This window comes from Haliotis cracherodii, unplaced genomic scaffold (assembly GCF_022045235.1).
Source record: "Haliotis cracherodii isolate W230 unplaced genomic scaffold, xgHalCrac1.p SCAF_12, whole genome shotgun sequence".
Taxonomy (NCBI): domain Eukaryota; kingdom Metazoa; phylum Mollusca; class Gastropoda; order Lepetellida; family Haliotidae; genus Haliotis; species Haliotis cracherodii.
The window spans coordinates 4093150-4107787 of record NW_027266267.1 but is presented as its reverse complement, the minus strand read 5'-3'; the positions used below and the strand labels follow the sequence as shown (position 1 = coordinate 4107787).

At 39.5% G+C, this 14638-nt stretch overlaps 1 protein-coding gene across 1 annotated transcript in view; it reads right to left on the bottom strand.

The window, feature by feature from the left end:
• Positions 1-1051: 1051 nt before the first annotated feature.
• The window catches only part of LOC139458098 (cell adhesion molecule CEACAM1-like), a 60734-nt gene continuing 47147 nt past the window's right edge, over positions 1052-14638 (bottom strand). Inside the window, exons 6-7 of the mRNA XM_071239412.1 lie at positions 1768-2034; positions 1052-1581 (exon numbers count right to left, since the gene is read on the bottom strand). Of these exons, the coding sequence (XP_071095513.1) occupies positions 1262-1581; positions 1768-2034 (587 nt within the window). The 3' untranslated portion in view covers positions 1052-1261. The remainder of the gene's footprint in view (positions 1582-1767; positions 2035-14638) is intronic.

Sequence of the window (14638 nt, the reverse complement as noted above, 5' to 3'; positions counted from 1 at the left end):
CATCTGAGACCTGCATCACTTTAAGCTTTCCTCCAACATTAAGCTGACACGCCGCGATATAACTGTAATACCGTTAAAAGCGATGTTAAACCCAACTCATTTACTCATGCGCTCTATACCAACTATAGCGTAGAGAAACTGGCAGTGATAGTGTTCTTGGAGCAAGAGGATATATGGATGATATATGAAAGAGGCGGACGTTAGCGTGCAGACATCTCCACAGAACTGAAGTAATGAAGTTCAAAGAGTAGTAGTGGAAGGAGTTATATTTCTGTGTTCTCAGCAGGCCAAGCTCGGCAGATCACAATGAATTTGTCAGTGTACCAGGGACTATGCTTTGTTTTATATACTCACGACTGGGTTCGTGCTGGAGTTGGTCATCTTTGTCTGCGCCGACTCTGATGGAAGAAAACATTGATGAGATTAGTTGACAGTCTGGGGAAGACTGTATGTTGCATTTGGCGTGTACTTTCTGATGCATAGAAAATAACATCAAGTACTTTTAAACGTGGGGCCACGTGGTACAAGCCTTAGTTGATCACACAGAACAACCAGGTTCGATACCATATAAGTACCATTTGCTGAACCCTTTCTGGTGTTCTCCGCCTTGCAGATTGCCGACAGCGGTGTAATACCCAACTCACACACTCACAAGTACCTATGATAATATTCTTACCTGTACGGTCGCTTTCCTGAAATGTAGACGTCACAATTATTTTGTTAATCTCCACATCTATAGTAATTGAAATGCGACATCTTGGTACTGATTTTGTCTTTTAACTCTCGAACATGACATAACATAATATGTTACTTTTGTGCATACAGCGTGGCTTAGAACGGATGTAGAATTGTTGATACGATGTTTAGTGTTAAATCCATTCTGACATGACATTACCTTTCTTGGCTTTGTGTCTGTACAGAAGGATGGCGAGGACTACAGCGACGAGAACGATGATGACAGAGCAGATAACAGCTGTGGACACGACGTTGGAGACGCCAGGTTCAGCTGCTTAAAAAAGAAAGAAAAGTTATTGCTCCATGTACGTCTCGGGATCCTACATTTAATATTATGGGTGTAGTTAGGTGGGGTGGGGGAGATTTCTGGATTGCTGTTACAGACTAAATATTGTTTCGGTCACTGCTTTAAAATGTTGAATTGAACTTTGCTTGGCATAAAACCTGAGGACCTTTACTTATCTTGAACAAATTACGTTTAAACAACTCCAAGAACCCCTCCACCCCTCCCCGCCCAATAGTTTTGTTACTTACTAGGTACAGTCACAACAACAGCGCGACTGTCTACGTGGCCTACAGTGTTCTCAGCTCTGCAGGAGTACGCGCCATGAAGGAAGACATCAAAGTTCTCGTTTGTGTGGGTGCATTCGTAATATTGATGAGAAGTATAAATGGATTTTGAAAGAGTTTCACAAGTCATTGGGTACGTTCTGTTTGTCAAATCGTGTCTTAAATAAACACTAGGTTTCGGATTACCGTCCACGACACAGAGGAAGGACACAGAGTCTACTTTTCTTGTAATATTGTTTATAGAAATATCAGAAAAGGTTTTGACAGACGGAGGATCTGAAATAGAAGAAATACATAACCATGTTGAAATCAGTTTCATTGGGACCTGTATTGAATATTTCAAATTAGATAACAGCTGCGCTATATTAATATATTCGATTTACTTGTCGCCCAACTTAACTGATGACTTAGTAAGGAAGATGTAAGGAAGATTACATGTCAGGACACATCTGAAGTTCTTACACTGTATATCCAGCTTTAGGTTCCTAGACTTATTTCCATGTGTGTTGTTGACGTGACAGGTGTACAGATCAGACAGAGATCTGTTTACAGCTGGTATAGACAATACTGCCTCCCTATGTCCCGAGGTCACCCTCTGTTTGTATGTGTCCCACCAGGTCACAGTGCAGGTGGGGTTACAATCAGCAGAACATGTCACTGTGAGGGGGTCACCTTCTGTAGCAGTCACTTTGTCGTCAATTTCGTTAAACTGTACCGTGTATGGTCCATCTGAATATTAGAAATAATTAAAGAATTTTTACAATGCGACTATTGAGTTCGCTGTTGATTTCATCATCCAAAAGGTCCAAATTGGGTTTAACGTCGCGTCCAAGATTATTGCACTTATATAGCAACGTGCATGCACGTGTGTGTGTGGCTGCTTGAACTAGTCCGGACTGATGCCGATTTATAGTGCTAGCTCACTGAGATACCATGACGCAGTTTAACATGAATATCTCACTCAGACACAGTATACTGACTCCGAGCCGACCAGTTCTTGTCTTAGGCCCTTAATGCCGAGCGCCAGTCAGGGTAACAACAAGTACCATCTTTTAAACATCTTCTGACGCGGCCGTTGATCGAAACCCGCCCCGGGCGGACGCTCTACCACTAGACCACTGAGGCGGTGATTACCTTAAAGAGTGGCGATACCATTTTATGGGAACCGGGCGAGATTTTTTGCACTATTTGATTTGATTATTTCACTGCCAGTTATATAATAAATGAAGTTGTTTGATGTTCTACTCACACTGAACATCCAGTACATGTCCGTGACTCCAGTCAGACTCAAGCCCCTCCTCCACGGCCTGACAGGTGTAGTTGCCATTCTTCTCTCTGCTGATGTGTCTCACAGTGAGGTTCTGTCCATCAAGAGAAGCGTTTCCACCTCCCTGAATCTCCTCACTGTTCCTCCTCCAGGTGTAGGTCATGGTCAGTGGGGGGTGGTCCGGGGGCAGACTCCGGGAGGAGGAGGAGCATGTCAGGGTCACACTCCCACCTGATACAGCTGAGGCAGGTCCTGTGATGGTCGGTTGTGATGCATTCTCTGTAACATAAATATAGAAATGGGCTTCAGGAATGATCCGTCGCGAGTAAATGGCCACATCGGTACAATGTGTGAAGCCCATTTCGGGAGTCCCCCGCCGTGATATTGCTTGCGTAAAAGCGGCGTAAAACCATACTCACTCTCTCACCAACTCACTTGTTTTTTTTAAAGCTTGCAGAAACATCCATATAGAATTATTCCAGCGACAACGTGATACCGCCAGATACGAATTCCTCTACATAACAATAATAAAGCTAACATTACCTGCTACATACATAGTGACAATGCAGTTATACTTCAAGCAGACAGTAAATTTATTAACAAGTTCCAGGTGACAGGTATTCCGATATCTAAATTTCCTGTCAGCAGAACAATTATAGTTACCATTTCATCACAGAAACTCACAAAAGCGAACATGGGTTTACACATGCGTTGTCCAATAAAGTGTCCATCCAGTACTCACGTGCAACAATCAGCAACTGTTCACAACCAGGCACGCTCTGGTAACTTCCAAATTTCAGACATTCGTAGATACCGGCGTCCTCTGGTGTGACATTGTACAGTGTCAACCTGAACACTGATGAGGTGATGTTCCCTCGGACTCTATATCTGTCTCTGTACCGTGTACGGCTGCTGTTCACTCTTTTAATGTCATTGTCATAAAACTTATAGAAAAGATGTTCTGTGACATTGTTAACGTCCACGCCGACTTTGAACTCCCCGCCAGCCTGAGATACGTTGAGGGAGATGGTCTGGTTTTCACCGACACGTGAAACAACGTAATCAGACCCGGTCGTGCCAGACACAAGACCTGCAAATAAAACTTTATTATCAAGTTCACATAATTTGAATAAACATAACAGCATGTTTCTTACTCCACAACCTCTAACATAACTTTCAGCAATAATAAGGTTGTTAATTCATGTGTATCAAGATTGGTTAGAATACATACCAACCACAATTAATCCCCCTGTAACAAAATATAGCCCCAACATGTAACTCATTGCGTGGTGGTGCGCGATCAGGGTCTAAATGCCTTGGTATATTATTGTCGGTTTCAGTAGCTGCTGTCACCTACACGAGTTTCAGATCGTAACACTTCCGTGTAGAAATAGGTCAAATCTTCTGACACATACACCTGGCCCAAAAAGACCTCAGCTCTGAGGTATCTTGTCCGCATTTAGTCACCAGAACACATTGTGCCATCATTGTTTGTTTGTTTGTTGTTTAACGCCGCACTCAGCAATATTCCAGCTATATGACGGCGGTCTGTAAATAATCGAGTCTGGACCAGACAATCCAGTGACAGTGACATCATGAGCATCGATCCAAGCAATGGGGATACGTGACATGCATCAACCAAGTCAGCGAGTCTGACCACCCGATCCCGTTAGTCACCTCTTACGACAAGCATAGACCTATTCAACCCCGGATCTTCACGGGTCGGTGCCATCATTGAAAAGATACAATTGATCGAGAGTGTAAATCTTTATGCAATGTCACCGTACTTTGTCTAGACTCGTATAATGCGAGTTACGAGCGCACCCTACCCCACGACGCGTTGACTTGATGTAGACTATCATGCAAACCAGGGTTCCGTTTGGATCTAGCACACCACTTTACAAAAAATACAGATACATTTTTTTTTTAATTTCACAGACTGAGCACCTTATGTAATATTATTGTGGGATATTTATCCAATATTGCCTTCATCGAACAACACATTCTTTCGAATGGTATACACAATATTTCTGACCCAAATTACAGTACCACTTAAATATCCATGATCAGCCGGTTTTAGGTTCGAATTCAAGTTTCAGCATGGAAAGCTTCTTTGGCCTGTCAACAGCGTAACCATACCGGTGGGCTTCCATGAACCTTGGTCCGCACCAACAGTAAATCAAATTGCCCGAAATAAGAGACTTTCAGATTCAGTTGATACAAAGTTCCATCCCTTGATACGCGACAGTCGTCCGCATAATCAAATGTATTGGTAGGATAATTTAACCGATTTACCTACGTATACTGTTGCTACTTTGGACATTGCCACTTATTCAGGAGCAATGCCTATAACCTGGTACTCGTCAGTGGAATTCATGAATCGGGTTCACCGTGTGAATATAATAATATACCAAGATTTTATCTAATATCCCCACTTAATCAGTTAACAGATCGAGTACTCCATATGAAAATATATACCATGTGATGTTAGCTTTTTAATGATGTCGCTCTTTTTTAGTTACACTATGAATAGCATCAATAGAGGTGATATCCTAAATATTTACATTAGTTTTGATCTAAAATACACCCTACTTGTTTGCGTTTGGGTATCCATTCAGAGCATGTTCCCACAATCATACACTAATCAGGGATATCTCTTTAGACTAGACACCTTGGTCTGAGTGGTCTATACCACAGCTAAAAACATAGGGTCTTAAAATGTTAATAAACTTCTTGACCGAATGTAAAATGGTATTATCGGCGCTAAACTGTGAAAACACGATGCGATTCGCCCCACGTGATGCACGCATATTTTCTAAACTTTACAAAGATATGTAGTTCGTGACCTTTTACTAACAACATAAATACGTCACTGTTTTATTAACATAAGGAAATGCTTAGCGGTAATACAAGTTGTACACGTTCGGTGGGCGTTACGTAATAAAGGACCCATTGCCACGCTAGGCGCCATGCTGTATCCTGTGCTGTAGGTGAGTCTTCGTCATATGTATCAATGTATTTATCAAACCAAATACATTTTTATAATGAAAACAAAGTATGATGTAATACTAACGTGAGATGATATTCATTGTGACTGGGGATATTTTGGAGTTATTTTCGGAAAGCGTCTGTAGCGAATCAAAATGAATGTCATGCGTGCTGGTTTTATAGTGCATGCTGATCATGACGCGGACCTTTGTTAACATCCGTGAACGTCCCGAAGTGTCTGGGATGTGCTATCGATCGAATTCAAAGTGAAATATTGTTCATATATATTGTAAAATATATAGAGAAGTAAAATGTTTGAGAGAAACAAATATGTTAAAATTTTTTTATCGTCAAAACATTAATCTTATTGTTATTCGAACAGCCTTTTGCTAGCACTCGTTAAATCACCACAAATGATATATGGTCGCAACTTATTAAATTGAACTTTATGATAAATTGTATTGAACAAAATACTACCAAGATGAGTTATTATTTGTTTGCAGGACACTTGGTACCAACGACGCCGCCATTACGCACATTACGAGTTCAGGAAGATAAATAGAGAATACTACACTCATTCTCGTTAGATACCATTTTTACGAAACGAGTGGACTTTCTATGGTATCTGATACCATAGAAAGTTCCCGAGTTTCGTAAAAATGGTATCTAACGAGAATGATTGCGGTATTTTATTTATTACCCACGTTAAATATATATTTAAGTGTAAATACATAACAACTTTCGTTCGTTGACAGACCAAACTGAAAACGGTTGCAAAATCTGGTTGCGCATGATTATTGATATATGACCAAATATGGGCATTGTTGACATGTTTATGCATACGCATTAACAACACGCACCTGCTGTTCTGTTTGCAAACAAACCAGCACCGACGCTCAAGATCCTTTTGGAAGAAAGTCTTCAACTTATGGTAATTCAAGCGCCATGTTGTTAGTACGCAGGACACCGATAAGAAAATTTGAAATGTCACATTAGCGCCGCGCTTTGAATATCGGACCAACAGTCGGTCACACTGCCGGGGTCCCGTCTGTGCAATCAAAATGGTTCGGTTTCCTTGATCTATCAACTGAATTTATATCATGTCCGTTCCATTTTGGAAGAGGGAAATCAGACTGTTCGTCAAAGACATTCATGTTAACTGTACCACCCTATATACGGAAGACGTGAAAATCAACAAACTCAAATCTGCTTGCATGTCAGTGACAGCTTCGAACGATCGAAGGGCAAGGTCGCCACCGGAATAAGAAAAGACAACCGCGATCCACTCACAGCGTTTTACGCTAGAGATAGGGAATGTTATTGTTCACATTTGGGATGTTTGGGGCCACAACATCAGAAGTCAGGCACACTTCCACGGAGCTTTCGAATGATTTGTATCGGAACTGTGAACTTAAAGTGATCTGGTCGTGCTGTCGTGTTCGTTCATCCATGAACAACGCCTCCCGAAACAGCGCTACAAAATACGCTTCAAAGGGGACACCGATGGCACAACCGGATCATCCTAAGTAAGTCTCGATATCTGTCCAGATAGTTTAAACAGACTTCATTTCACCACGCTTATCCTTTTACGTTAAATCAAATTGAAAGTTGCGAAAGTGGTCGGGTGCGTCACGCTCAAGGGAGGCGCTCGATCGTCAGTCGTACATTGTAAATCGATTTATAGATCTAGCTCGATTATATGTCTGTAGAAGCTCTATGCATAACTTATAGAGAATGCAAACCGAATTTGATGCGTGTGACTATCATGTTTAGTTTGATAAAGTGTTTGTAAATATCTCTCGTTGTCATGAATTTCTTTAGTTATGCCTTGTAATCTCAAGTTGAATGACGTCTTGCGATTTTTTATGAATGAAAAAAGTAGTCCCGGTGTGACAGAGGTCACGGTTATCCAATCAAAACGAATAAAACAAGGTCAACCTTGTACGACACACGTGTGACGTACGGATTTAGCATCTTACCACCTTTATCTTCACGATGTGGGTAATAATGGATTGTAGCAGACCATGGATAATGAGAACGAAACAACTTTCCAGTGAGTGAAATATTTGAGCGTTTCAGTCTTTTTTCTAAACGACAAAATGTCATGTATTTGATTTCAAAGATCTGGTTCATAAAGTTAGTGATTGATTCATCATGTCATGTTTTAGCGGAATTGTTCAGCCATCGAAATTCAGAGTGATTTTGGTCAAATACAGCTTTAAAAATTATATCAGTTATGTCAATGAACGTCAGCATGTCGTTTGGGGCGGCAGACCGTGCTCGTCAGTCACTTCATTAAAGCCACGATCACGGCTGTGGTGCTACCACACCAAGTATCATAGGCAGGGCAGACAAAAGACCCGCTCAATAAACGGGAATAAGAACAATGGTTCTATTGCGACCACCACACAGAATGTTTGTGTGTATGTGTGATTTGTGGTTGTGGGTGGGTTGGGGCTGTGTGTTTGTGAGAGGGTGGGTCTAGGTGTGGATGAATTTCAAATGGTCGGTCCCTTAAGACACATTATTCAGATACTTGAAAGTTATGCATACCAATAAGGTGTCATTCGACAATAAATGAAAAAGGGCCAGTCACTGTCTGAAACGTAAACCGAGGCATTGCAACTTAAGGATATCTGTGTTGTCATTAAAGATTGTCGCTCTGTTTTACAGCTCTGGTGATAGTGATTCATTTATGGCAAACCACATCAGGTGCAGGTATTTCAAAAGCATGTTTTTGCAAGAGTAATTCACCAGGCTAACTGTGCATCCATTATTATCACAACAGACCCAAACCCGGTTCACTTCGCTCAGATCCCACCACCAAGCTGGCGACGGCGTGAGCGTGGGTAGCAAACACACAGAACTGCTGTTTGACTGACAGGATTCACTCGGTTGCTGTGTTCTCTGTTCATTGTGTAATATTGAAAACATAGTCAACCTTTATTTATATATTTTACTTCCAAAAGGTAGGTTTAGAAAGTCTTCACATTCTGTATCACTTACTTTGGATATGTTGGAAGACTTTGCGATCTCATTTTCGTTAAAAGTTACAATAAGTAACCTGACCGGTGAGTGACCTGTGTGGAAAGTAACCTCCTTGTCCACAAATCCACGAAGCTCTAAAACAAACAATAACAATGTTCATGGTGTACCCGAAATACTCTAATTCTTATAAATGCGTTTGATGTTATATGTCCTTCAAATTCCTCGATTTGTGTGTGTAGTGTGTCATTATCCGACCACATTGTTAAAGACGGCCAGGGATGAGTGCTCATTATCATGGCTCGCCATTATCATTTACACAGTCAGCGGTCTCGGCATTTGTACCACGTAAATGGGAGATTTATAAGAGTTTAATCTTTAGTTGCGAATGCTATTAAAACATAGATGATTTTTAAATCCTCAAGTAAACAAAACATGTTTTTCATTTTGAACAGTCCATTATGTATACTTGAACACATCTCTTTCCTTTTTCAATATCTAAATAATAGTTTCAGCACCTGAACTTTGTAAGGGCTCTCTTGACATGAAGACTCTTTACGTGTTGCACACTTTTTCCGGTTCTAACACAGATTTAAGTTATGGGTATAATTCAATGCTTCCTTGCAAATGGACATCTTTAAGATTAGATGCTGAGTGAAGGCTTGTCCAACATCCAACAGCATGTCAAAATCCTTGTGAGAAGAAAAAGTGCCACATGTTGTCCTTCCGCCTGCCTTATGTGTGTTGATAAGCACGCAGTAACATGTTCTCGGGTATCGATCTTCTGCGGTATATATTAATTTTAACCAATATGAAATGCATCACTTCACAACTGCTAGAGGAAATCTGTAAACTTAATACTCAATCATCGCCAAGGCAAATACCCCCTGACGTGCAAATGCATGCATTCAAGTTCTTTCTGACTTTGATTTGTTGATGTGTGTGTTTTGATCATCCGACCACATTGTTAAAGGTTGTCAGGCATGAATGTTCATTATTGTACCTTGTCATTGTCATGTTCGCAAACGTTCAGCAGCCTACGCATTAATACCGCACAAACTAGGCATTAGTACCGCACAAACTAGGCATTAGTACCGCACAAACTAGACATTTACAATAGTTTAATCTTTCATAGCGAATAGGTGACTGAACTATTATTAGTAACCAGCTACTGTGAGTACACTAGCACTGTTTTTTCAATAAATACGTGGCATCTGCAACTCAGTGATTACCATTGTCATAATATTCCAAATACTTATATAAAGTAAAGTACCTTCAGTTTTCACCAAGGTCAGCATTATAAACAGAATCAAAACTGCCCGTCCGTCCATTTCTTTCATCTGCAGAAATAAGATGTTTCATAGTCACAGTGAATCATATGAGGTAGAAAATTGAAAGAGAGAAACCAGCTTCAACACTAGAGGTTTTTGTTGTACAGACAAACATACCTTAGGACATCCAGTGTACAGATTTGTCATAATAAAACCCTGGGAAAGCGTATTTTATTCTTGTATTGTGTGGAACGATTTAAATTCTTTCAACAGAATCCAACAGGATGCCCTGCGGTCAGGCCCTTTCAGCCATGACCACCTATACAGAGGATCAACTTGGAAACTTGTTTTGAGATGTAAGTTTTTGAAGGAGGTAACATTTAAAACCGAAATCACGTTATAATATTTGAACATATTATGGTATCATCCTTAGAAAGAAAAATGTCACTTTTTAACTTTGAACATCAGTTTACAGGTCTCGGATTTCATTTTGACAAAAGATGCTTATTTGGGAAAAGGATGTAACGCCATGTATGATAGCGCGAAACGCCTATACTGATATGTATCACACCATACCAAAACATCTGTAATACAAGTGTACATCTCAGATTAGAACCTCCTTGCCCAAAGCAGGTGTCAACATCTGAGGTCACAAGCATGACAACCACCAAAGTAATTAAACATGAAAACAGTATTTTCGTAAGTTGAAAGATAATATCTTACCGGTACATAAGTTTAAACTCAATGTGTTTAGCAAAATGGTTTGGGCAATAGCATTAATACCCTTCATCCCAATTGCGTAGATCTATGCCCAAGATATCAATCACTGGATTTACAGACCGCCGTCAGTAGGGTAAAAACCTACAGTTCCACAGAGACAATGGAATCCTCACCCACCCTAATCTCCTCAACAGTTGAAACATAATATCTACAAAAAATGCTTATCATCGTGACTTTATCGAATCACCTCCAAATGGTATCAGGAGATACTAAAAGTAGTCATGAATATGAGGCGTTACCAAGCGACTACAGTCTCTCTCTCTCTCTCTCTCTCTCTCTCTCTCTCTCTCTCTCTCTCTCTCTCTCTCTCTCTTTCATTTTGGGGGCACGTGTGGCCCACTCGTCTAAGGCGCCGCGATTCGCTGTGCAGAGTTGCGTCCCTTGGGCACGCCAGAAACCTCTGATTGTGGGTTCGAATCCCGGTTCGCCCCAATTATGTTTCTAGGTTTGTCAGTACCATACCCGTGCTCGTGGGTTTCACCGAAGTGGTAAACGTCTGAGACCTGCATCACTTCGGGCTTTCCTCCCACGGAAAACTGTTAAAAGCGGCGTTAAACCCAACTCACTCACTCACTCACTCTCTTTCATTTTAAAGTAGCGAAAGAAATCAATGAACCCTGAACCTTTTTTTCATTAATGTTCGAACTTGATAGCTCGGTCAAAGTATTAACTGTTTATGATATTAGACTTCCTACAGTTATCACACAGTTTGAAAAGACCGACATTAAAGCAAGTCTAGCTTTCGTACTTCGGTACAATCTTGAAACGTAAATATTGAGAATCATGTTGCTATAAGAAGGTAAGTATCTTATATTTTTAAGACTTTGCTATCATAATGTAAATTAAACATATCTTTAAATATGTTAATTTACATACATGACTTTAAGCTTGTGTGTGTGTGTGTATTGTACGTGCGGTTTAACTTGAGAGACTTTATCAATTAACTTATCATAATGATATCATTCTTCATCATCACGTGAAACAATAGCTACATAATACGACCATGTATTACCTCTGACAGCTTCTGAATAATGGTAGATACCGTAAAGTGTTCAGCATGAGAAAGAAATGATTAATGGAAAACTCTTATATTGTTCTTTAGTTTACATAGTCGCTACCTATTTCGTAAATTAGATATTTAACCATTGCAAAGTATGTTTATTTTGGTATTGTAAAATCTATGCATTTCTTAATTAAAATTCATATTCTCATTTCCCATGCCGCCAAAAGTCGTCGACCAACACACTCATTTGCACAACGGGACAAACACCCCTCCAGCACACCCGAGGCGGTGTATATCGCACCGTTTTCGTTATGCTCGTTCGAGGATCCCCGGTCTCGGTTGTGCTGGAGAGGGAATATTTCCCAGAGTTGAGGGTATGTTACCTGCTTCATTCATTTTTAACTTATCTAATATTTTCATACATTCCTTCATGCAAATTGATTATTATAAATTGTTTATTATTTTATTTCAGAAAATCATAGGAGATGGCATAACATGCGAAACAGTGTATGCTGATTTCAGCATCCTGGTGAACGAACACATGTGTCATGGTAGGTAATGTAGTTGTCTATAGAAAAACTTATCTTACACTTTCTAGTGAAAAATTCGGAAGAAATTTGACTTAGTCGCACCATGCTGTCTACCATGTATCCTACTACATGATACTTGGAAGTAGATTTTACGTACGACTCATTTTTCTGTCTCGTTACTATTGAAAACCTTATAATTCATCCAGATTTGTTTTATGTTAATTTCAATCTAAGTTGTTTACTAACATTTTTTACATTTTTGTTTTTTTACTGGTTTCAGGAATAAATAACACTAACTTACACGCTTCTACTACTACCACAATGTTACCTATAATATCAGTAACCTATTCTCCGACTTCCAACGCATGTCGGTCTACTTCGCATATGCTTTCCACTTCCAGCACTGTCGCATCTACTATTTTACCACGTGCACCACTTCTAACCCAACTTTAATCTCAACTGTGCTCACTTCTAATTTAACTTCTACTGCTGCTACTACTACTACTACTACTACTACTACAACAATGTTACCTATAATATCAGTAACCCGTTCTCCGACTTCCTACACATCTTGGCCTACTTCAGGTATGCTTTCCACTTCCTACGTCGTCGCATCTGCTATTTTACCTCACGCATCAACACATACGACAGTTCATACACCGACTCTCTGAACAACGTTCACTTTTAATCCAACTTCTATCTCAACTGCACCGCTCACTTGTAATTCAACTTCTAATTCAACTTCTACAACTGCACAAACTATTACTTCCGACACCATAATAACCATGTCAAGCAGCGTTATTGCAGGTATAGTTATTATTCCTATTGGTTTTTGTGTTTTAATAATGGGTTGCTTTATATATCAATTAAGAAAGAATAAAAACGTTTCACCACTCAATAATACCTATGAAATGCAACAGTTCAACACAGAAATGTAGATCATCTTTGTTAAAATCATTTAATGTTAATTTAATGTAGATAGATGTTAGTATCATTTATAAGTAACACCCTCTTCACACAACACCCAACCTCTTCCCAACACCTTTTTAGCACGCCTCCCTAATGACTGCGACACCCACGCCGATGATGATGATGACGATGATGACGATGATGATGATGATGATGATGATGATCTTGATTGTGATGATGATCTTAATGGTGAGCTTATTTTTAATCAATGATGATGTTAAGTGATATATTCACAATATCATGTTCCTAATTTATGAACTAAATATCTTTTTGCATTTATTCAGGAAAAGCAACTAATTATATGATGTTGAGTGACATATACAAAATGTCATGTCACCTATGAACTAAATTGTATCTATTTTTTTTGCATTTATGCAGTAAAAGTAACTTATGAACTATTTTGTCGAAAAATTTTGCATTTCAGGAAAAATAACTACAATGCGGGTTTTGATGCAGATGATGATGTTGGGCTTCCCCGTCGGTTTGCTGGTGCTTATTTTATATCGCAGAAGACACACAGCTACCAGTATGTCCGCTCCATCTGATGCGCCACCATCTGCATCATCCAACGTAACACCCCGACGATCGCTGCCATGCACACCAAGATGTTCACATCTTCGAAGTGAAAGACGTATGATGAGGCTGGGACATCCTCCAGTATTGGAGATGATTGGTGAGAATGCTCTCTAGATCATTGGTTGCATGGGCACTATGTGTACATTGACACTCAGTACATATTTCTTGATTTTGTAACGTGAAATAAACCCTTATCCATAATCTTTTGTTTTTGTTGTTGTCTTTAAAGTCTACTCTTGTGTAAAAGTCTAAGTCAAAGAAAGTCTATGTCTTTCGCAGTGTCTTGCATCTTCAAAATAATAATCTTATATTCAAAATAATAATATTTTCGATTGAACTTTCTTTGACTTACGCTTTCACATAATAACCAAGATATGTGCGGATGGAATGGAGATAACTAGGAAGCACATCAGGCACGGTACACTACGGGGAGTACTCGTGTCGTGCATGACTTTGTTTCACACAACGTTGCACACGAGTAACCTCTCTTTGCACAACAATAACATATAACACTGTCCAAGGAAGGTTACTCGTGTCGGCTTGCATGACTTTATTGCACATGAGTGACCTCCCTTAGACCGCTCATTTCACAACATAACATATAACAATTTTATTCATGACAATTTGATTCATGGAACATTTGGGCGGGTACACATAGTGAATGGATACATCCTCCAATCGGCTGCTGGCACCATCGAATTACTGTTTGCGTGGTGTATCTGAAAGAAAATACATATTTGATATAAATAACTTCAAAAGCTAATGTAAACACATACTCACTTATATTTGGCACTAAGATAATTGTGGTAAATTTTTCACAAAATTGTTTCCTAAATATTTCAAACAATTTTATAAACTTCAAAAACTATTTCTTAAATAACTTAATTATTATAAAAACAATAATGATAGAATAATATATCTACAGTAATTGTATTAATTGTATTTCAAGTTTCAAGTTTTCAAG